This window comes from Sturnira hondurensis, unplaced genomic scaffold, assembly GCF_014824575.4.
Source record: "Sturnira hondurensis isolate 20B ecotype Veracruz unplaced genomic scaffold, ASM1482457v3 Scaffold0021143, whole genome shotgun sequence".
NCBI classification, from domain to species: Eukaryota; Metazoa; Chordata; class Mammalia; order Chiroptera; family Phyllostomidae; genus Sturnira; species Sturnira hondurensis.
Genome location: NW_028093774.1, coordinates 29,604,390 through 29,628,894, shown reverse-complemented (window position 1 = coordinate 29,628,894; position 24,505 = coordinate 29,604,390). Strand labels below are relative to the sequence as shown.

Here is a 24,505-nt window from a genome sequence, read left to right as displayed (position 1 = left end):
GAGGTATACAGGACTGAACTGATTGATATTTCTCTCTTGTAGCAAAGTTCTCTCTCTCTCCCCCAAATCAATAAACATATCCTCAGGTGAAATTAAAAACAATTAAAAGAAATTTAATACTGAAAATATTAGCTCTAGTGTTCCACCAAATTTAGATGACAGAACCAGTCTTTTTGTTGTATATACATGTTACATACGTAATAGGTTTTGATGGCAAGACCATTACTAATACATGTATTCGTTCAGTACTTTCTCACAGTGGCAGTGTATGATTGCTGGAGTAAGTTCAATTCTATGGCTTTCTGAACTCTGTTCACTAAAATATCATTCTTAAGAAACCTTAGGTTCTTTTGAGAATTTAAGAAATAAGACTTGTTTAGAATTTTGAAATGTTACATATTAAGCACCTGTGCAATTGAAGCATCTTTTTCTAACTCCAACAATAAGAGTACAAGAACTTTTCTCCGTATGGGAAAGTCCTAATGTGAATCTAACACACATCCCAAATTAGGCAACATAAGCTTACTAAAATTTCAAGTTTCATTGCTCCTAGTTGTAATGATACCAATTCAGTTCAGTAAAATTGCACACCTCTTATGGATTAATAAAAACAGAAACAAGAGACTGTGACAATCTTGCTGTTACTTAGCTTCAGAGTACTCCACAAAGCAGTAATCAGAGATCACATGGTTGTACAATTGAGGGTTCACAGCCTTCACTGTACCTCAGAGCACAGAATGTTCAGGAATAGTGCACCTATTCTCAATGCAGGTGATAACCACCCACCCTTCTCTATGTTAACAAAGAAAATCAATTTCTTTACCTTGAATGCTAACACTTCATAACCATTTAGATTTTTATTAGGAAAGTGAAAAATATTAGCTGTTTATGCAATCATATCTGTCTATCCCACTGGACTATAAGTTCTATGAGGCAAGGACCCGGCCTCTCTTGTTTACACCTTCACCTCCAGTGTCTGGCACAGCAGCTGGAACACAGCAGGTCTGGAACGCGTAAGTGATGCGAAGAGCATGGACTTTGGAGTCAGAACTTGAGGAATCAGAATCAAACATTGACTCTGCCATAACATTCAATAAATGTGTGTCTGTTTCCCTCTGATTCTTGGTCTACATTCTTCCAGGTGTCACAGGCCTGGAGGCCAAGTACCTCTTGAAATAATTATTAAAACACTAACAGCAGGTCAAAGAAAGCAGAAATTGATTTTATCAGTCTTGCTAGACTGCAAGTCCTGTGTGACGGGAACTGCCTGATTCATCAGTGTCACCCCAGAGACTGGAGCAATGTCCTGAGTGTAAGTAGGAACTTAATCAACATTTATTATTGAATATTGGAACCAGAAACAACTCTTTAAACTACAACCTATGCATCAATATTTATCTAAATATTTATGAATTCTTTACTAAACTTCCTGTCAAGCCTCAGCTCTCAGCATAGTAAATTTTACCTCCTTTTAAACACTATGTTCCATTTTCTTTTAACCACACAATACTTATTACAAAGTTAATAAGCCACTAGTAAAATCAAAACTCTTCCAACAGAAGATTTAAATCATAATAAAGTGTCCTTATTAACAGTAAAGAAGATATTGGCTTGGGGGTTTGGTTTTATTTGTTTCCTAACCAAATGGAAGAATGGTTCTCAACTATCTTGAGAATGGTTGAATGAATGAATTACTTCTAAGTGTACTGTGCTCTATAACTTACTGAATAGTGTGAATCATTAAAAACATGCTAAAATTGTGAGACCACTGATTTCACTACTTTAGGAGGCACTCTAAAGCCAAGTAGATACTGTCAGATTAAACATGCAACCCTGTTTGGATGGATCGGAATTTGAATGTGTGCCATTGGACAAGAGGGATCTTAACTGAAAGAACTGGGTGTAACTTGGTGGCTGTAGTGGGCCAATTCTCTTCTAACAATGACTAGTTCCCCCTGGGAAAGCTGTTTCCCATTAATTTTTCTTTTCTTTTTTCTTTTATGTACTTATGTATTTTCTTATTTTATTGTTCAAGTACGGTTGTCTCCATTTTTTCCCCACTACTTTTCCCTACCCCCACCCTCAATCTTACCCACCCTTGGCTTTCTCCACAGTTCCTTAATACATCTTCCTTGGCCATCCTTCCCCTTCTTTCCCCCATCCCCCATTGTCTCCTTCTCCCCATCCTCTGGTTATTGTCAGTTTGCCCTTTATTTCAATGTCCCTGTTTCTATTTTGCTTGCTTGTTTATTTTGTTGATTAGATTCCACTTACAGGTGAGATCAGATATGGTATTCGTCTTTTATTACCTGGCTTATCACATTTAGTATATACTAATACTCTCCAGTTCCATCCATGCTGTTGTGAAGGGTAGGATCTCCTTCTTTCTTTCTGCTGCGTAGTATTCCATTGTGTAAATGTACCACCATTTTTTGATCCACTCATTTACTGATGGGCACTTAGGCTGTTTTCAGCACTTGGCTATTGTAAATAATGCTACTACAAACACTGCAGTGCATAGGTCCTTTTGAATCGGTGTTTCAGGATTCTTAGGGTATAATCCCAGCAGTGGAACTGCAAGGTCAAAATGCAATTTAATTTTTAGTTTTTTGAGGAAATTCCACACTGTTTTCCACAGCAGCTGCACCAGTCTGCATTCCACCAACAGTGTACTAGTTAGTTCCTTTTCTCCACAGCCTCACCAGCAATTGTTGTTTATTGATTTGTTAATAATGAATGGAACTGGAGAGCATTATGCTAAGTGAAATAAGCCAGGTGGTGAAAGACAAATGATCTCACCTATAAGTGGAACCTAATCAATAAAACTAACAAACGAGCAAAATAGAATCAGAGACATGGAAATAAAGAACAAACTGACAGCAACCAAAGAGGAGGGAGGAGACATATAATGGGGGAGAGAAGGGGAAGGGTGAAGTCAAGGAACTGGTATAGAGGACCCATGGATGAAGACGACAGCAGACAGGATTGAATGTGGGAGGCGGGGGTGGATAGGAAAAGGGAAAGTAATGGGGGGAAAATGGGGACAAGTGTAACTGAACAACAATAAAAAAAATACAACGTGGAAGAATGCTTATACAAGAAAAGAGGAGAATGTTTGAACGTCTTAAGACAGACTGAGACTCATAAAGAGCAGAAGTGAAGGCCTGTGGGCCATCCCGTCACGTGGCCGCCTCCCTGACTCCAGGCCCACACACAGGAGCAGGCATGCAGTGCCGTCTGAGCCAATGCTCCAGTGAACAGCTGAGGAATCTCTTTCTTACATAACTATTTTTATTTTCTTTTCATCTATTTTGCTCTATTTTCTCCACCCTCTTGCTGCCTTCTGCTGTGCCCAGCAGGGACGCCTGTAGTTATTTGGCATTACTAGTAAAGGAGCTAAAAGTGGCTTTCAGTATTTCACAGGATTTAAATGAACCCCAAATCAAAAGCAATCAGCCTGAGCCAAAAGACAGGCATCTTCTAGGCATTATCATAAAAACCATGAAAGAGATGTGAGACTGGGTGGGAATCAAACAAAGCCCTGGAAGAAAAAATAAAATATAACAAATATAGTCAAATAATAACAGAAATCACAGAAATAAAAATATCTTTTAAAAAAATTCAGTTAATCAAATCCAACCATCTTCATAACACTACATTTTTCTAATAAACTGTAAAACCTACATAGAAATCAGTAGAATCTCATTCAAAAATAGGTGTTTCAATAGCCATTTCTGTAGCTTGACTCTAGTGATAGTTTGAAAATGGATTGATCAAGACAGCTCAGAACAAAATAATAGGTTAGATACAAACACCTCTTCATACTACAACACTGTCTGCAGCATGTGGATTCAGTCACAGTTTAATTCTCCCTAAAAGTCTAAATTATATTTGTGTCTTTACATTCAGTATGTATGTATATAGAAATATTTTATTCACCCAAATTACTCTCCAAATGAGGTTCCATTTTCATCTATATTTAAAGACAACAACATACACTAAATACCAGGTGAAGACTTAATATTAAATATGGTGCAAGGCATGACCTGGTTCTTATAGTTTACAACTGGTAAAGGAGAAATCAATTATAACCACCATAGATTAAATTACTTGCTAACACTTATAACTGCACTATGAGGATACTTTTCATCCTCCAGCTAAGCAAGTAAGGTGGGTGGTGGTATGATATCTCCATCACAGCTGGGAACACATAGCATGGAACCCACTCCTCCGTGGTCTAAATAAAGCCAGGCTATTGAGCAAGTCATCCATGGCCCCATATGGACAATTCCTACTTCTTATTCCTGGACTATTATTATCAAATGATTCTTTGTCCTTCCCTCAGAGGCTAGTGGCAAAGTGATGGGAAAATGAAATGCAAACTAGCCCACACTAGTGCACTAATTTCAACATGGAACATAAAAAGAATGTAGTTAATGTAATTCCTAGAGAGAGGTTTGAGTCACTCAGGATTTAATTTAGTTATATAACATCTCCCTGTCTCTAATAATCCTTAACAGAGAAGACTAACACTGCTCACTACCTGACACAAAAAAGTTTCCTAATAATTATATTAGCTAACAGTAATATAAAGCTTAAATTGGAGCAGTCTTCAATTATGCCAAAAGTCACAACAAACTATATATATATACTTTCATGTTCCAAATTACTATCACATAATTAAAGTTGTCTTCTACTTGTAATGTTTCTAATAAACTCCTGAGCCTTAGTTTAACTTCTAATACATGAAAGGAAAGATAAAAGTGAGGTTTCATATAAAGTCTACATTTTCAGATAAGGCCTGAAGATCAGCTAGGAAAGGAAAATGTTAAAAACAACTCAATGCTTGCTCTGTAGTACTTCAGCAGGTAACGATTGAAAAGCGCATGCGGATGTGCCAATAGTTCAGCTCCCCTGCCATGTTTAGGTAGAAAACTGAGAGAAAATGCACGGTTTTCAGATCCCTGGGGCATGACACTTTCATACCACAGGCTAAGGAATACAGTTCCTTGTAATGATAGGCCAGACACAGACTCTCGTGCTCAACTAGAAGTCTACTTAAAGATTATTAGGAAAACATGTCCTGTCCCATGGGCCTAGCCTGGCTTAGCCCTATCAGGCATTCTGGGTCCTCATAATTTTTTAAATGTGGTATTTATTCTATCACCTTGGAAAAACCAGTTAGTTTCACTTTTAAAACTATAGTATTTACATTTACTAAGAAAACATTGGGGAGAAATAATTACTATTACAGAAATGTGTTCTATAATTTTTTTTAATTTTTATGGAATTTATGGGAGTGACTGGTTAAAAAATTACATAGGTTTCAGGTGTACAATTTTGTATTACATCATCTATGTATTGTATCATATTTCACCACCCAAATATACTCAGGTCTTTTTCCTATATTTTTTTATACAAGATCCCTTGAATATATGTGTCTGGATTATAAACAACATCTGACAAATAATGGGACTCAAAAGTATTTAGACACAATTACCATGTAATCTTAGTGTTGGGACCTGTACTACATTCTGCCTGTATTCTTTACTGGTAAGAAGTTCATTTTCTTCTGAATTACATAGAGCAATGTATTTTAAATAGTTCGAATATTCTTATTTTAATTTTTTAAATTAATTAAATTGATTGGAATGGCATTGGTTAATAAGATTATATAGGTTTCAAGTGTACATCTCCACAATACATGATCTGTACATTGCATTATGTATCTACCACCCAAAGTCAAATCATCTTCTGTCACTATATCTCTGGCCCTTTTATCCTTTACTTCTCCCTTACCCCCTTCCCTCTGGTAACCACCCTACTGTTGTCTGTGTCAATCAGTTTCAGTTTTATACTACAAATGCATGAAATTACATGGTTCTTAGCTTTTTCTGACTGACTTATTTCTCTTAGCATAATAGTCTCTAGGTCCACCAATGTTGTTGCAAATATATTAAGTCACTTGTCATAATTCTCCCCAAGTCTTCAATTAGCCAAACTAAATATTCGTATTTCTTTTAACTATGAGACTTATAACAAGATTCCCAGAACTTTATACCTTCATGATTATCTTCTGGTATGCGTGTGGACATTTGATAATATTTCTTTTAAAATATCCAGCTGGAACAATTTACAATAGCCAAGTGCTGGAAGCAACCTAAGTGCCCATCAGTAAATGAGTAGATCAAAGAACTATGGTACATTCACACAATGAAATACTATGCAGCAGAAAGAAAGAAGGAGCTCCTTCACTGTATGAGAGCACGGATGAAACTGGAGAGCATTATACCACATGAAATAAGCCAGATGGTGAAAGACAAATACCATATGATCTCATCTATAAGTGGGACCTAATCAATAAAGCAAACAAGCAAGCAAAATAGAACCAGGGGCATTGAAATAAAGAACAAACTGACAGTAACCAGAGAGGAGGTGGGAGGGGAAAATGGGGGGGAAAGGGTAAGGGTCATCATGGAACATGTAAAAAGATCCATGGAGAAAGCCAAAGGAGGGTAAGATTGATGGTGGGAGGTGGGGATGGAGAGGTGGGGATGGAGAGGTGGGGAGGTGTAGTAGGGGGAAAATGGGGACAACTGTACTTGAACAACAATAAAAAATAAAATAAAATAAACAAAAATAAATTATCCAGTTGGAAGCTGGATTAATATAGACTGTATTGGGATGATTATTACCTCTCTAGATCCAAAGACAAACATCTTTTAATGCGTCTTAAGACCAATTCAGTTTCCTTTTACTATACTTGTACTCACATGTATGCATTTACATGGCACACTGAGCCCAGCATATCTGTCTGTGGAGCTATTCTTGGAAGGCTGCTGCCTTCGCTTTTGGCTTCAGTTGTATATTGCCACAGGGACCTCTTGAAGTATTTAAATATTGAATCAAGAAAATGATGCCATGCATATATAAGAATGTCACCCTTGTTTTTCACATTTATGAATACAAAGAAATATTTAGAGATGCTTTTCTAAATTAAAAATACATATTAAAGTAAATCCATCAAGCCCTGGCTGGTGTAGCTCAGTGGACTGGGCACGAGCCTGCGAACCAAACAACTGTGGTTTGATTCCCAGTCAGGGCACATGCCTGGGTTGCAGACCAGTTCCCAGCAGGGGACGCATGAGAGGCAAACATACATTGATATTTCTCTCCCTCTCTCCTTCTCTTCCCCTCTAAAGATAAATAAACAAAATCTTAAAAAAAAATAAAGTAAATTGATCAAAAGGAAGTTACTTCTAATTATAGATAAAATATATACATTGCCTACTATATTTGGAGGAAGTAGAGTGCTTCTGTAATACAGTAGGTTTAAAAATAAACTAAGATTTTAAAATATTCAAAATCTAAATTTCTTTTAATTCTAAAGGCACAATTGTGCTTGAATATTGTGCATAATTCTACCAGAACTTTTCATATAATGGGATCTTCCCAGTGGTATTTTATGCTTATTACAAAACACATGAAACAAGAAATGAAAACCAAAGAGCTGTTTCTATTGATTTTTCCAAACTATATCCTAGAAAAAAAGACATTAAAAAATTAGAATATGATGACAAGATTAATGTTAAGCTTCATTCTATAAAACAAGATGAACAAAATCCAATATGATGAGAAATATGTGGTCTACATATTATACAAGTTGTACATTCTTTTTTTTTATTATTATTGTTGTTTAGGCACAGTTGTCTCCATTCCCCTCCTATTCCACCCAACCCCAGCCATCCCCACCTCCCACCCCCTTGGTTTTGTCCATGTGTCCTTTATAGTTATTCCTGAAAACCCTTTGCCCTTTTCCCCCCATTATCCCCTCTCACCTCCCCTCTGGTTACTGTCAGTTTGTTCTTTATCTCAATGTCTCTGGTTGTATTTTGCTTGCTTTGTTTTGTTGACTAGGTTCCACTTATAGGTGAGATCATATGGTATTTGTCTTTCACCTCCTGGCTTATTTCACTTAGCATAATGCTCTCCAGTTCCATGCATGCTATTGCAAAGGGTAGGAGCTCCTTTCTTTCTGCTGTGTAGTATTCCATTGTGTAAATGTACCATAAGTTTTGATCCATTCATTTACTGATGGGCACTTACATTCTTTCATAGGATCCCAAAAGCTGAAAATAAAGTCTCTAACCATCTACTTCACTTGAATTATTTTCCAGTAAAATCATTTCAAACTGTAGGGTACATTTTTTAGCTTTAACCGACCTCCGATCTTTTCATAATCTCCTCTTTCTTTTTAAATCTTCACTCATTCCACCCATTTCCCTTGTCTTTTATGTGCATAGAATATTAGCAAGTATCAAAGCCCAGAGGATAGATTTTGGTTATTAAATTTTAAAAGAATCTAAAAACAGTGATTATAATTAGTAGTCAATAAAATACTTTCAATCAAATAAAATTAATCTAAGTATTGTTCTATAAATTTAAAAGAAAGTCACCTAAGGCTACCTTTGATGATACAAATGCTACAATGTCCACATCAGTACTGATTTTAATGCCACCACTTATATAAGAGAAAGCGTTATCCACATAAGGCAAATTAAGACTGAATTAAATCACAGTGATTAATTTGATTCTGCTTTTGAATTCAAAAAATCTATAAAACTTAGTATGTAGAAATGACAGAGGGAAATCTCAGTAATTGGGGTGAAGGTTTTTCTGTAATTAGCTGCCACGCTTCATTAAATTCTATTTTACTAGCAACTAAAAAAATATAGCTCTTTTAGAGGTAACAAGAGAAGCATCATATCAAAGGCATTTAGCTTCACACATTATATTTCCATCTTTTTCATTATATACACATAGTTAAATCTTGTAACAACCACCATTAATAAAATATCTGAAGGAAACAACCAATAAAATGTGGGACAAGAAATACAGCAAGACAAGTATTTGGCTTATTGAAGAATAGGAAATCTAATAGAAATCTCTAACCTCAAAAATGGGATATTTGTAAAAATTGAGAAACTGTTTACTAGAGTGACATCATCAAGTACATTCTTGTTTCTAAGATTTTATAACTACAATTATAGAATTTATGTCATTGCTGTCATCAGCCTTTCATTTTTTTCTACTCTTGTATTTTTAACAGACTCAATCATTCTCATTATCAAAAAACCCCAGCCCTGGCTGGAATAGCTCAGTGGACTGAGTGTGCCCTGCAAACCCAAGTCTCCAGTTCGATTCCCAGTCAGGGCACATGCCTGGGTTTCAGGCCAGGCCCCCAGTAGGGGGCACATGAGAGGCAACCAAACATTGATGCTTCTCTCCTCTCTCCTTCCTTTCCCCTCTCTCTAAAAATAAATAAAATGTTTTAAAAAGTATCCCATAGTAAAGATGAATGTATAAAAGATATATAGATGATGAATGGATGGATGGACAGATAGATAAAAAGCTTTGTTACGGAAGTCATATAAACTCATAGGCTGCAGTGCTGAGAATACACTATATGGGGACAAAGATAAAAGTACAGCTATTCGGCTATACAATAACCCAGATAGAACATGACAATGACTTGAACCAGGTAATAGCAATAAAAGTGATAACTGGAGCTGGAGCCAACAAAATTTGGCAGCGGTTTTAATGCAGGGGGTTTCACCCTAAGCAGCTGAGGATTGGAGCTTTCATTAATTGCATCGGGAAAGAATGTTAGTGGAGCAGGTTGATAGGAGATGACTGGGAGTTCACTTCTGGACAATTTCACTGGACATGATTAGGCGATTGGTTAGAAAGTACAGTTCAGGGAATAGTTCAAAGATGAGTACATATATTTCCATGATATTAGCATATATTACTACAATAATTGAATTACATTATATCATTGAAGGAAAAAATATAGTCAGAAAAAAGAAGAGGCACAGGACTGAGCTGTAGACTATTCCAACTTTAGGATATTATCTTGGTCAAGCTTCAGTCACGCAATGCCCTATCAAATTACACACAGACCAAAATTATATGATAGTATCAGTCACTAAAGACTTGTCTAAGACTGGACATTATTTTTGTCCATTTGGCAGATTAAAAATGGTTTCTTGATGTTTCAATATTAGTTCATTACAAGTAAAAAGAATATTTTTGTATGTTTATTAATAATTTGTATTTTTGTCTTCTATAAATTACCTATGTGCTCAGCTCATTTTTGTCCTTGGTTCTTCTTACTGATTTATAAAATCGCCTTTACATATAAGATAATTCATCTTTCACTTATGATATTTATTGCAAATTCTCTCATTTGCATAGTTTTTGGTATGAGAAGTTTTACATTTTCTAGTCATACCTATTTATTACTTCTTCATTATGTATTCCATTGTTTTAATACATACAAAAGTATTTATGTGTTTTCTTCTAATACTTTATAATTTTTTATTTTTTACATTTAACTCTCAGTCCTTCTGATATTTATGTTAAGTCATGTAAACAAACTCTCACTAAACATTTTCTTAGATTTTTAGCTTGTTATAATTATATTAAATAATATATCAGTTCTGTCCTTGCAATGTATCCTTTCACTTATATTCAGTTATTATCCATAGTAAAATCTAGTTCTAAAATATCTATTCCCTCTCTTTTTTTGGCTAATTCTTGCATATATACCTCACTACTTTATTATAATATTTTTAAGTTATATGTTTTATATAAGGTCTTTCCAGAAGGCATCCAGCCATGTCATATGAAAAACAGAGACATTTATTGAAGAAGATACAAGAGACAAGAGACACTGTATATAGGACAATGATGCCTCAGTCCCCTCCATAGTCAGCGCCTTGGGACCTCACACAGTTCTGATCAACATCAGCTGCCCTGTTGTATTTTCCTAAATCTCACCAATGGTCTGAAATCTCTTCCCTTTCAAAGGTGATTTTAGTTTTGCGAAAAGCCATAAGTCACTGGGAGCCAAATCTAGTCTGTAGGAGGACTGAGTTACCTGGGTGATTTGATGTTTTGCCAAAAAACTCTGCATGAGATGATATGCATGAGCGAGCAAGTTGTCATGATGAAGCTGCCAATCACCAGTTGCCCACAGTTGCTGCCTTCTGAATCATCCAAACAGTTTCAAGGAGGAATTTTGAAGCTTAACACAAAATTGGCTGCAGACTCATTGTGCCACTCACTCAGTCATTCTGAATGCAACGGCTACACAGTACATATGCTCACGCAATGGCATTTACCACCCTCGCTGACTGATACAGTAAAGTCATTATCATTCACTCATGCAAATTCCAGTCCACATCAATTCACACAAACTGTTCTCTTTATTTTAACAATGGTTAGACTTTTTCCAGATAGACCTCATATACTAATTATTAGTCGTATAGCTGAATGCCTAACAGGAATGTAAGTCTTTTCTCTGGTTCTTAGGTTCACTACTAAACCAGAGATCTAGCTGCCTATTTTTGTTTTCTTCTTGTTTGATATAGCATTTAGTATTTAGTCTAAGAATACATTTTTAAATTCACCCTCATTGCCTGTGCAATTAGTGGAAATCTCCTACACCCCCTTCCTAGGCCCAGACTTTGGCTTGTGTCTCTTTACTTACACTGCTGTTATGGTTAGTTCTTATGACCCTGGGTGGGGATTTTCTGAATGGGCTGCAAGAAATTAACATAGGCCTGGGAGTTTGCTGCCACAACAAATTAAATTTAGACATGTTTTATACATGTACAACAAAACTTTCATATTTACCAGTTATTTAAATCTGCTTCTTCTATTAGCTAATAACTACCCACAGATTTCCCATTCACTTAGAAGGCACAACCATGATTTTTTCCCAAAAGCTAATTCATTTTTATATTTATCCTTATTTCTCTAAAAATCTTTTCTTTTGAATTAAATTTTTATTTCACTATTAATATTAGCCTCTCAACCTATTTTTTCCTTTTACTCAAGTGGATACTCTACTAATCAGAAGTACAAATTATGAACACCAAAGAATTGTGGTAAATTGTGGTAATAGGAACCTAGAAATCATTTCCTGCTACATGGCACGTGCCATGCCAACACCCCATGCCAGCGCATCACACCCTAACAATGTCATGAAGCAGGGAGTTCAGCAGGTCCACCAGAAGTGGCACAGGCTACAGGTCTGGCTCTTTTCTCATGTAAAAGACCATCCATCATTCTACCATTTTACTGATATTTCTGTCAGCTACTGGTACAGTAAAGCCATGGGACCCCACTGTATTTTCTGGAAAGTAAAGCTTCTGCCTGAGGTGGTGATGGACAAGGTAGATCGTTGCCTCTTGATATCAGTTTCCCTGAATGTGGACCTCACAGGACATCCTGAATTTAAGTTTTAAATGCTGACTCATACCTGCCCCTCTGAGGAAGATCCTGTTCTTTCTTTGGATACCCTCCCTACTAACCATTTACTGGTTCATTTGCATATTAATCAAATTCCATGGAAATGTACTTTGTCCTTTTCTCCTCTGTGGTCGCTTTATGTGGCCATTGAACTAGAAAATTTATACTGCATGTTGTAAAACGTTTAGGGGAGCACATCTCACCGTCTTTCACTGTCCTCCCAAATAGCTGCCCTTGAGTGTATCACCCACACACCCTGAGACTGCTCCCCCCCACTTTTCACCTTCCGTGTTTGTTCTCTACCTGTCCCCCTCGACCCTCTGCTCCTAGCAATGCCTGCTCTGGCTTAAAACACTGCCTGCTTGTGGTTTCATGAAATTCCCTAATTAAACACCTACTTTACTCATTTGCTCTTTCCCACTGACTTTGAAAGGTGCTTGCTGAGCAAGTCTTAGAGAAAAACTACAAGTCAAACTCATACAATGAAGAGAACAAATCAAATTCATGGGAAATGGCAAGGAAAGTCATGTGCTATATCACTATCATCTGTCAAAAATCAGTACCTAAAAATAAAAGTCTCACTGCTGCTCACAAAGTAACATGGCTCACAATCAGTTTCCTCCAAAACTCTCGTGTGCATCAATTGCATGAAGGAGGTGGAAATATTGTTATTTACTTTTAGAGAGAGGAGAGGGAGGGAGAAATGGAGGAAGAGAAACATCAATGTGCAAGAGAAATATCAACTGGTTGCCTCTTGCATGCCCCCAACTGGGGACCTGGCCCACAATCCAGTCATATACCCCAACTGGGAATTGAACCAGTGACCTTTTGGTTTGCAGGACAATGCCCAACCCACTGAGCAAGGCAGAAGTAAATTTTTTTACTTGGTTTTCTTTATTGTGAGAAGACCTTCAGTTCCTTCTTTGCCTCTAATACAAGACAGATGGGGAGAAATTTGTAAGGTTCCATGAGAACACAAGCAAAAAATTAGAGATGTCAAATGAATGGGGAGGATGATATCTATTTAATAGATTTGTATGGAAAAAGCTAAGCACTATAAGTTGCTTTATAAACATGTGAGAGAAATGGGAGAAATTTAAGTGGAGGATAGCAAGCATAATTTTTTAGTTTATAAGCAAGGAAGTTGCTTTCTAAATTTAAAATGGGCAAAACGTCAAAGGAATAAAATTGACCGGGAGACACAGCATCACTGTTAGGGTTTTGGAGGAATGCAGGAAATCACTCTGAGTGGTAATAGGTGTGTTTTATGGAACTGCAGTAATTAGCTGTTTTTAGGAACAACAATTTCTAAATTAAGTGTGGTGACTAGTACTAATTGACGATTAATGGCTGAGTGTTTTGCACCTTCTAAGCACTCAATAATATGATTGATTAATATGTTACTTCTGAAATAGAGTAGCATTTATGAAGCAATTATACAAGCAATAAATATGTGAGCGGGAAAACTACAGGCTTCTAAAGATCCGACTGAAGTAGAAAATAAGTAACAACAACAACAATTACCCATACCTTCTCTGTGTCAATGCCTTTAGACATGGACCATGTTGAGACAATATAATCCATGACTCGTTCACTAAGGCCTTTGGGGACCTGATAGAGTTTCAAGAAGTCCCGTACATTATTCAGCATCTCATGGTATCGGTTGGTGTTGGCGTACATTTGCTGAAAAATTGTGGTAACATTTCCAAAAATAGTTGCATAAAGGAGAGCTGAAAGAGAAGAAATGACAAAAATGAAACAAATATCCCAAACAAAAATAGGAATATTGGCCCCATCAATGAATAATGTAACAGATATCTTTATCAACTTGAGGGGTTAATTCATGTTAACTCTTGAGAAAAGAGTACCTGGAATCTGGTATTCATCCAGTAAGAGAACCATAATTTTATGAACATGCAACACTCTTGTCAATGTGGCAAAACATGAGAATGGCTAACAGATTTTGTGAAAAATTAATGACCTAAACTTATAATTTACCTAAGGAATTCTAACCTTACATCTTAAGTTAACTTCTAGCCTTGCCTGATGAATAAAGCCTAATCAATTTGAATGTTACAAGGATTGATGATCCATTTCAGAAATGTACACTCTTTCTCACTGCTTGCACCTTCTAGCTTTCGGAATACTTCCCTACTTATAAATATTGTTGGCAGAGCACAAGAAATATAGGGGATGGAGACAGATTAAGTGGTCCATTTTTAGAAGTTTCTGAGGAGAAACATGGTTGGAATTAAATAAGTTGGAGCTAAAATAAAACTTTGGAAATGCCTAAAAGCTAGTAAACCCATGTCAGTACATCAGTGTTGCAAATTTTTTGATTCCATCATTTTAATTAAGAGTAAAGCCAGCTTGCAGACCAGTGTATTTATACATAGGAGCCCACTACTGGGAGAGGGTTTTGTAATGCCCCTGACTATGACCTCCTCACTCAATCCATAAATGACCAAGCCTTCTCTCTTCACATCTGGTCAGGCCACTCATGTTTACAAGCTTTGAAAAGCAGTTGAGTTCACCCCAAATCAAACACACCCCCAACTGCACACAACCCCACCCTGTCCTGTACCTTTGACTTCACCCCCTTGTTAACACTAAGCTCTTTTGAACAAGGGCAGAGCTTTATTTACCTTAACATTTAGTAAAAACAATGTTTACAGGAATGTACATTACATAAGCACTTGACAATTTAGTAGAATATCAGACGAGGATCATTTCCATTTTCCATCCTCCAAGCCTTTGTATAAAATGACTCCTCTAAACAAAGTACAGGCTGTTTCCCTTTGCTGTTTCATCAAACAAATCCCTGCTGATGGAAGTGATAGAAAATCAAGCTAGGGAAGCAACTTAAGATCCTTAACATACTTTCAGAAAATCATTTGTTTCTTTCAAGAACAATTGTTCTCTGAGTACAACAAATTATAATTTTACAACAGGAAGCAATAATTTTAGAAATATTTAGCCAGTTTTCTGCTTACTTAGGAATTTTTATGTCAGTGCAGATAATTTTCAAGATAGATGATGTTTGTTAAAACTGAGTAAGAAGAATATAGTGCTGACACTCTCAACTGGATCTTTAAGCCTTTATTTTAAAAAAGTAGAGGTAATCACAAACTTAACATCTGTATTCCACTATTGTGGTACTAACAAAAACAAACATAGAAATAATGTTAATAAATGTTATTAATTTATTAATAATAAATAAATAATCAATAATTATGTAACAAATACAGAATTTCACATTTTTAGAAAAGAGAAATAATAAGAATGTATGTTTTCAAAATAATGAGCATTTATGAATTAATAAAATCATGCTACACTCATGTGTTTTAATAGTGTCCAGCAATTACAAGTTGTCAATAAATATCAGAGAACCATGTATAATTTTGATATATTTCACATATTTGGCTCCCTAAGATGCTTGCAATATTATGTATTTGCCAAAGTGTCTTTCTACTGCATTTTAGTGTAACAAATTACCACACACTTCATATTTTGGGTTCATTAAATATGCGTACATTCTGCTCAAATGAAAAGTTTAAGAACTAAAATATAAAGAAAACTGCCAATGTATTAAAAGTTTGCAGCATTAATAAATGAAGAACATAATCAAGATCTCATAACTTTGGCATATTTACAAACATATCCACTTTGACTCCTATTTTCATGGAAGTATGGAGTCCTTCTTCACTGGGGATAACTAAAGAAGGTCATAATCTCATATTTCACAGATATAGAACAAACATTTCATAAATTTATATAGAACCATAAATGACCCTGAGTAGCTGCAACAATTTTGAGAAAGAAAAAAAAAGCAGGATGGGTTAACAATACCTCATATCAAACTGTATTACAAGGCCACTGTAATCAAAACAGCCCGGTATTGGCATAAAAATAGGCACTTAGACCAATGTAACAGAAGAGAAAGCCAAGAAATAAACCCAAGTCTCTACGGTCAATTAACATTTGACAAAGGGGGAAGAAGCATAAAATGGAGTAAAAACAGCTTCTTCAACAAATGGTGTTGGGAGATCTGGACATGCAAAAAACAGGAAACTCGATCACCAACTTACACCATACACCAAAATAAATTCAAGGTGGATAAAAGACTTAAGTATAAGTTGTAACACCATAAAAGTACTAGAGGAAAACATTGGCAGGAAAATCTCAGACATTCCACACAGCAACATCTTCACGGATATGTCCCCTAAAGCAAGGGACATAAAGGAAAGGATAAACAAATGGGACCTCATCAAATTAAAAAGTTTCTATGTGGCTAAAGAAAACAGCATTAAAATGAAAAGAGAACCAACTATATAGAAAACATATTTGCCAATGATATCTTGGACAAGGGTTTGAGCTCCAAAATATATGAAGAACTCACACAACTCCATTCCAGGAAGACAAAAAAAATTTTAAATGAGCAAAAAATTTGAACAGACACTTCTCCAAGGAGGACATACAGAGGATCCAGAGACATATGAAAAGAGGCTCAACATCACTAGCCGGCAGAGAGATGCAAATTAAAACCACAATGAGATACCACCTCACACTGGTCAGAATGGCCATCATAAACAAAGCAACAAACAAGTGTTGGAGAGGATGCAGAGAAATGGGAACCTGCAGAAATTCCACTGCAGGGATTATACCCTAAGAGCCCTGAAACATCAATCCACAAGAACCTATGCACCCCAATGTTCATAGCAGCACAATTTACAATAGCCAAGTGCTGGAAGCAACCTAAGTGCCCATCAGCAAATGAGCGGATCAAGAAACTATGATACATTTACACAATGGAATTCTATGCAGCAGAAAGAAAGAAGGACCTTATACCCTTCACGACAGCATGGATGGAACTGGAGAGCATTATGCTAAACAAAATAAGCCAGGCAGTGAGGGACAAACACCATATGATCTCACCTTCAACTGAACCATAATCAACAAAAGAAAAAAGCAAACAAAGTATAACCAGAGACATTGAAATTAAGAACAATCTAATAATAGCCAGAGGGGAGGGGGGAGGGGACAATGGGGAGAAGGGTCTGCAGGAACTACTATAAAGGACATACGGATAAAACCAAGGGGGAGGGTGGAACCAAGGGAGGGAGGTGGGCTTGGCTGGGGTAGGGGCAAGGGGTGGGGAGAAAATGCAGACAACTGTAATTGAACAACAATAAAGTAATTTTAAAAAAAGAAGGTTATAAACTAAGGTAAGAGATTCAAGTATATGTATATGTATATATTTACATTTCTTTTACTTTAAAATAAGTTGCAAAAAGAGTGCAGAAAGATTGCATGCAACCACATGCAGCTTCTCTCCATGGTAAGCATACCTCTGTCCTGAATTATTATTAATACACATATCTACTTAAATGCCCAATAGACATTCAAGTCAACCATGTCCAAAAAAAGAACTTTTTTTTTTACTTTTAAAAAGTCTTCTTTATTCTATTATAGTTGTCCTGATTTTCCCCCCATAGTCCTCCTCTGTCTGCCCCAACCCCTGCTTCCCCAGTCCATTCCACCATTCTTGTCTGTGTCCATGGGTCATTCATACATGTTCTTTGACTAGCCCCTTACCCTTCAGTCCACCACGCTCCCCCATTTCTTCCAGCAGCTGTCAGTCTGTTCCCTGTTTCTATGTCTTTGCTTCTTTTTTGCTCATTAGCTTATTTTGTTCATTAGTTTCCTCTTATAAGTGAGATCATATGGTATTTGTCTTTTACCAACTGGCTTAATTCCCTTAGCATAGTAGTCTCCAGTTTCATCCAGGTTCTCACAAAGGGTAGGAATTCCTTCTATCTTTGAGATGCATAGCAATCCATTGCGTCAGTGTACCATAATTTTTTAATCCATTCATCTACTGATGGGCACTGAGGCTGTTTCCAACACATGGCTATTGTAAATAGCACTGCTATAAATACAAGAGTGCATAAGTTCTTTTGAATTGGTGTTTTTCAGATTCTTAGGGTATATTCCCAGCAGTGGAATCACTGGGTCAAAAGGCAGTTCCATTTTTAAGTTTTTGAGGAAATTTCACAGTTTTCCACAGTGGCTGCACCAGTCTACATTCTCACCAAAAGTGCAGTAGGGTATCCTTTTCTCTACATCCTCACCAGCACTTGTCATTTGTTGATTTATTAATGATGGCCATTCTGACAGGTGTGAGGTGATACCTCATTGTGGTTTTAATTTTCATCCCCCAGATAATAGTAATGTTGAGCATCCTTTTATATGTCTATGGGCCATCTATATGTCCTCCTTGGAGAAATGTCTGTTCCGGTCCTTTGCCTATTTTTAAAATGGATTATTTGTCTTTCTGGTGTCGAGTCATATGAGTTCTTTATTTACTTTAAAGATCAAACCGTTGTCCAAGGTATCATTGGCAAATATGTTCTCCCATGTATTCAGCTGCCTTTTCATTTTGATGATTGTTTCTTTGGCCATGCAGAAGCTTTTTAATTTTATGTAGTCCCATATGTTTATTTTGTTCTTTACTTCCCTTGCCCTAGGAGATATATCAGCAAAAATATTGCTGTGTGGGATATCTGAAATTTAGTGCCTATTTTTCTACTAGGACTATTATAGTATCATGACATATATTTAAGTCTTTTATCCATGTTGAGTTTATTCTGGTTTATGTTGTAAGTTGGTGGCCTAGTTTCCTTTTTTTGCATGTACCAGTCCAGTTCTCCCAACACTATTTATTGAAGAGGCTATTTTTACTCCATTGTATGCTCGTACATCCTTTGTCAAATATTGATTGACCATAGAGACAGGGGTTTATTTCTGGGCTCTCTATTCTGTTCCATTGATCTATGTGTCTGTTCTTCTGGCAGTACCAGGCTGCTTTGATTACAGTGGCCTTATACTATCGTTTTATATCAGGTATTATGATCCCCCCAATTTTGTTCTTCTCATGATTGCTGTGGCTATTCAGTGTCTTTTTTTGGATCCATATACATTTTTGGAATACTTGTTCTAGATCTGTAAAATATGCCCTTGGTATTTTAATAGAAATTGTGTTGAATCTATAGATTGCTTTGGGTAGTATGGACATTTTAATGATGCTAATTCTCCCAATCCATGAACAGGGTATATTCATCCATGTATTTGTATCTTCCTCAATTTCCTTCTTCAGTGTTCTATAGTTTTCTGAATGCAGGTCTTTTACCTCCCTGCCTAAATTTATTCCTAGGGACCTTTTTGTTGTTATTGTTGCTGCTGCTATAGTAAATGGGATTTTTTCTTAGATTTTCTTTCTGATAGTTCATTGTTGGTGTACAAAAATGGCATCAATTTCTGAATATTGACTTTGTATCCCACTACTTTGCCACATTCATTTATTAGTTTAAGCAGTTTTTTGGCAGAATTTTTCTACCCCTTCACTTTCAATCTGTGTAGATCTTTTGTTCTCAGGTGGGAGTCATAGACAGCATATATGTGGGTCTTATCCATTCAGCTACCTATATCTTTTGATAGGAGCATTTAATCCATTTACATTTAAGCTTATTGATAGATTGATATTATTATTATTCATTGCCTTTCCCCCTCCCTTTGAACTGTGTTCCTCTCTCTTTCTCTCTCTCTCTATTTCTTCTTCTTCCTAAAACAGTCTCTTTAGTATTTCTTGCAGTGCTGACTTGGTGGAGAGGTATTCTTTTAGCCTTCTTTTGTCTGGGAAGCTCTTTATTTTGCCTTCCATTTAAACTGAGAGCCTTGCTGCTTAGAAGACTCTAGGTTGAAGATCCTTGCTTTTAATTTCTTGAAATATTTTGTGTCAATCTGTTCTGGCTTGTAGCTTTTCTGTCAAGAAATCAGCTGATAGCTTTATCGGAGCTCCCTTGTATGTTACTAGTGGTCTCTCCCTTGCTGTCTTTAAGCTTCTCTCTTTGTCTTGAAATTTTCCATTTTGACTATAATGTGTCTTGGAGTAGGCCTCTTTGGGTTCATCTTGATTGGGACCCTCTGTTCTTGCTGGACTTACATAACTTTTTCCCTCATCAAGTTAGGGGAGTTTTCTGTCATCATTTTTTCAAACAGGTTTTCCATCCCTTTTTCCTTCTTTTCTGCTCCTTCTGGTATCTCTATGATGTGAATATCATTGTGTTTAATGTTGTCCTAAAGCTCCCTTAAACTATCCTCATTCTTTCTGAGTCTTTTTTAAGTCTGTTGCTCTGACTGGGTATTTATTTCTATCCTGTCTTCTAACTCGCTCATTCAATCCTTTGCTTCATCTAGCCTCCTTTTACTTCCTTCTAGTCTATTCTTCATTTCATATATTGAATTCTTCACTTCCAACTGGTTCTTATTCAAGATTGCTATGTCATTTTTCATGTCGATGTAAATGTCACTAAGTTCCTAGTAGTTCTCACTAAGTTCCTTGAGCATCCTTATAACCCTTACTTTGAACTCTGTATCTGATAAATTGCTTGACTCAGTTTCACTTAGCTCTTTTCCTGGAAATTCCTTTTTCTTTTGGTTTGGAGTTCTTTCTTCATTTCCCCATGTTAGTTGTCTCTGTGTCTGTTTCTATTTATTAGATTGATTTGCTTTGACTCTCTGACTTGTGGAGGGACCCAGTGGTGCAGACTCCTTGATCTTTTGATGTGGATCCTCTAGGAATTACCTCTCTGTGGATTACATGGACTTTCCTGTTGTATTTGCATCTTGATTATTATTGTCACCTTCACTGGTGGGACTTCCCTCCATCTGGCTGGCTAAGAGGTTCAGCCTCCACCACATGTTATACACTGTTGTAGAGGGGCTGGCAGAACAATGCAAAACAACACAAATACAACACCAAAACAAGCAACTCCCCCGACCAGCTCAGCAATATCAACCACAAGAGAACAAGAACAATAGCAGAAAGCCAAATGTAACAGCAGATAAAGAGGGGAAGGAAAATGAATATGAGAAGACCAAAGAAAAAAGTGATAATGAGATTAGAAAGGGGAAGAGAACTACTATTTATAATGAAATAAAAGAGGAAAACAGGGAAAATGAACACAGAAAAAGTAACAAAAATACTAAAAGGAGAGAAAGGAACAATGAAGTGATCGAAAGTAAAAGTAGAATAGAAGACAAAAAAAATTAGAGCACCAAAAAGAAAAGCAAAGAAAAAGTGAGTAACAAGATAAAAGACGATGAATAAGAAAAAATAGCCAAGATAATGAAAAAAGAACCAAGTCAGATTTGTCTCAGCACAGTTTAGATCTTGCCTTCTGGCTTCTTCCTTTGAATACTGTCCTGATGTCTGAGTCCAGTGTAAGTCAATGTCAGGTGCTGTCCACGTCTGGCCCTTAGCCACCTTTTTAAAGCTACAGGCCATCCACAGTTTGTGGCTGCTTCTTCTGGGCTTGGCTGCTCCCAGGTGGGCCAAGCTGCTCTACAAAGCTGGCTTTTATCAGCCCTGGGTCCAGGGGTGTGTCAGCAAATGTCTCAAGTCATCACAGGATTAGCCTCTGCCTGCCTGCCTACCTGTCTGCTGGCCTGCTATCAATCTTAGACTAGTCACAGACCTGATCATTTCTGGGAGAGCTTCTGGTGGAAACAGGAGCTATGATTCCTGGATCTTCCAAGGCAGGTGCCTTTCAGACTTCAGGGAAGACGGTGGGTGTGTTCCCCTTCCTTGTGCCACTATTCTGAGTCTGTCCAAGATCATTTCCCTGTACTTGGCAGAGCAGGGCCCCTAGCAGGCTTCCAGAGCCCAGATTTTGGGTCTGCCAGATGGTGGGGGAGTGTTTTTGTGGCTCCCCCATGATGGAGAAGCACCAGTCTGTTTCCCAGGAATAATGTACGGGTGGGCTGCACCCTACCACCAGTCTCTGAGGATTCCTGAGTCTACTTAAGTTGCTGTATCCTCAGTAAGGGTTAAGACTTAGGCTGGGAGAAAAGAAAGAAAAAAAGAGAAGACCAAGACAGAGCAAAACTGAGAAAAGAGCAAAAAAAGTTCCTGAGTGGAGCGAACAGAGTTTCAGAGGTTGTGGTGAGGGGATTTCCGGAGCAGGGGAGAGTGGTATCCCACAGGGTAAGATAACGGATTTTCCCCTGGGAGGGTCCAGTTCTTCTGAAGATACATGGCTGCTATGGATCTCAGATAGCCAGGCCTTGGAAATCCCACAGCCGCTCCACTGAAACTCTTCCCAGTGCCTCCCACCCACAATTCTCCTCATGCGATGACAGTCTGTGCCACTCTCCCTTTGCTGGGGCTCTAAGTGGGTAGCCAAAAACGCAAAACCCGTGCTTTGCCTCTTTAAAGAAAAAAAAATGGTGGGTTTGTCTCCAGCAGTTTTCATCTTTCCCCAGAGCAGAGACCCCCCCTCCCCCACAGTGCAGACTCCTTGATCTCCTGACCTGGATGCTCTAGGGTTGTCCCTCGTGTGGATTATGTGGACTCTCCTGTTGTGTTTGGGTCCTGATTGTTATGGTCTGTTCATGGGTGGGAACTTCCCCCGTCTGGCTGACAAAGGGGCTCAACCCCTACCATGGCTGCCTCTGCCTTGTCAGGGCTTCTAGGTGTGGGCTGGAACCCCATTTGGGGCACATACGGGAGACCACCTATCAACACTTCTCTTTCACACTGATGCCTCTCCTCCTCTCAAATCAATACATTATATCCTGTATGTACCATCTTCTTTCAAGTCTCATATCATCCTGATGGGGTAGGAGAAGGAAGGGAAGAGTCCGGCAGCATCTGTAACACTGGACGGTAGTAGGGTACTCGCGCCACTCCCTCCAGTGAGTCTCAGCCTCAGGCTCCCGCCCCTATGCTCCCACCATGGTGTCTGCAGCCAACAGTGCCAAAGCTTCCCCCCTTCCCGGGCTCCCAGCTCCTTAGCTGATCCACAGCCTCCTCAGTCAGATTCTGTCCTGTTCACCGTTCCAGTGGCTCCTAGGGCCAGGGAAGTGACAGCCCTCTCCTGGGAATGTACCCCAGCCCCCAACTCCTGGGTTCCAGCAGCAGTGGGGTATGCAGCCCTGCCTGGGGTGGAGAGCACAGAGATAAGTCTGGGGGCCCAGGCACGGCCACTCCAGCGCCTTTGTGGATAAGGATTTTATAAATTCCATGAAATGGTTCCCACTCCAAATCTGCACAGACAGATGCACTGGGTTGGGGAGCAGCAGTGGCAGAAGCTCTGCCAAAAGGGCCTGGGCTGCCCGCCCCCAAGTACCCTCGCAGGCAGGCGCGCGCGCGCACACACACACACACACACACACATTTCCACGCACAGGCTCACTCACACCTGCTCCCACTCACCCACAGCTGAATTTTTGAGTTGATTGCTCTGTGGTTTAGCTGCAAGACTGGCCCAGGTGGGAAGCAAGTGGACGGAGCCTCCAGCTATTCTATAGCCATCTTGCAACCTCCAAAAAGAGAACTCTTAATGCACAACACTCTTTCTCTAACAACCCAAACGCACTTTTTCATCTTAGTACACTGCAAAGCTACACCTAGTTGCTTAGACCAAGCCAAATCATCCTTCAATTCACTCTTTTCAACAATTCCTCTTGGCTCTACCTTCAAAATATAGCCTCAATTCAATCACTTCTCCCCTCCTCTACCAGCATCCTAGCAGAATCTTTAGTAGAACATGCTTTTCCACTTACCAGCTTTGTGTCTTTGGGCCAGTTATTACATCTCCCTATACTTCTACACCCTCACCTGTAAAATTGCACTAAAATCTTTACAAAGGGACTGTGTTAAATGAGATACAAGTTATACAAAAAAGTTTAAAAGAAAGTCTAGCAAAAACTATCCATGAATTGTTATGTATCATCATCATCATGAAAATAGCTTCCAAATAATTTTTTCTTGCAGCAGGAAGAATTATATATATGAAGTCACACGCAGACTAAAATCCAACCTAGTCATGGTCCAAGGACACAATAATCAGAGCACTGCCTCCCTCACTAATCAAATAATTTCTACAGTCATCCCTCACTCCCTAAGCTCCAGCCACACTAGCTTTCTTGGTGCTACTCAAACGTTCTGAATGCATTCATTCTTCAGGGCCCCCTCACCAGCTGTCCCCTCTGCCTAAAACACGCTTCTGCAAACCTTCCCCTGGCCTATGTCTTCTCCTCACTTTGGTCTCCGCTCAGCACAGAGCCCTTCCCAGACCACCCGTCTAAACACCCACTTCTTCCAATATCACTCTCCAGTCCCTTA

General features: G+C 38.1%; 1 protein-coding gene across 1 annotated transcript in view; it reads right to left on the bottom strand.

Moving 5' to 3' along the window:
* Positions 1–24,505, bottom strand: part of KCNH5 (potassium voltage-gated channel subfamily H member 5) — a 266,667-nt gene that overhangs the window by 89,054 nt on the left and 153,108 nt on the right. Inside the window, exon 8 of the mRNA XM_037031623.1 lies at positions 13,849–14,048. Coding sequence (XP_036887518.1) covers positions 13,849–14,048 — 200 coding nt within the window. The remainder of the gene's footprint in view (positions 1–13,848; positions 14,049–24,505) is intronic.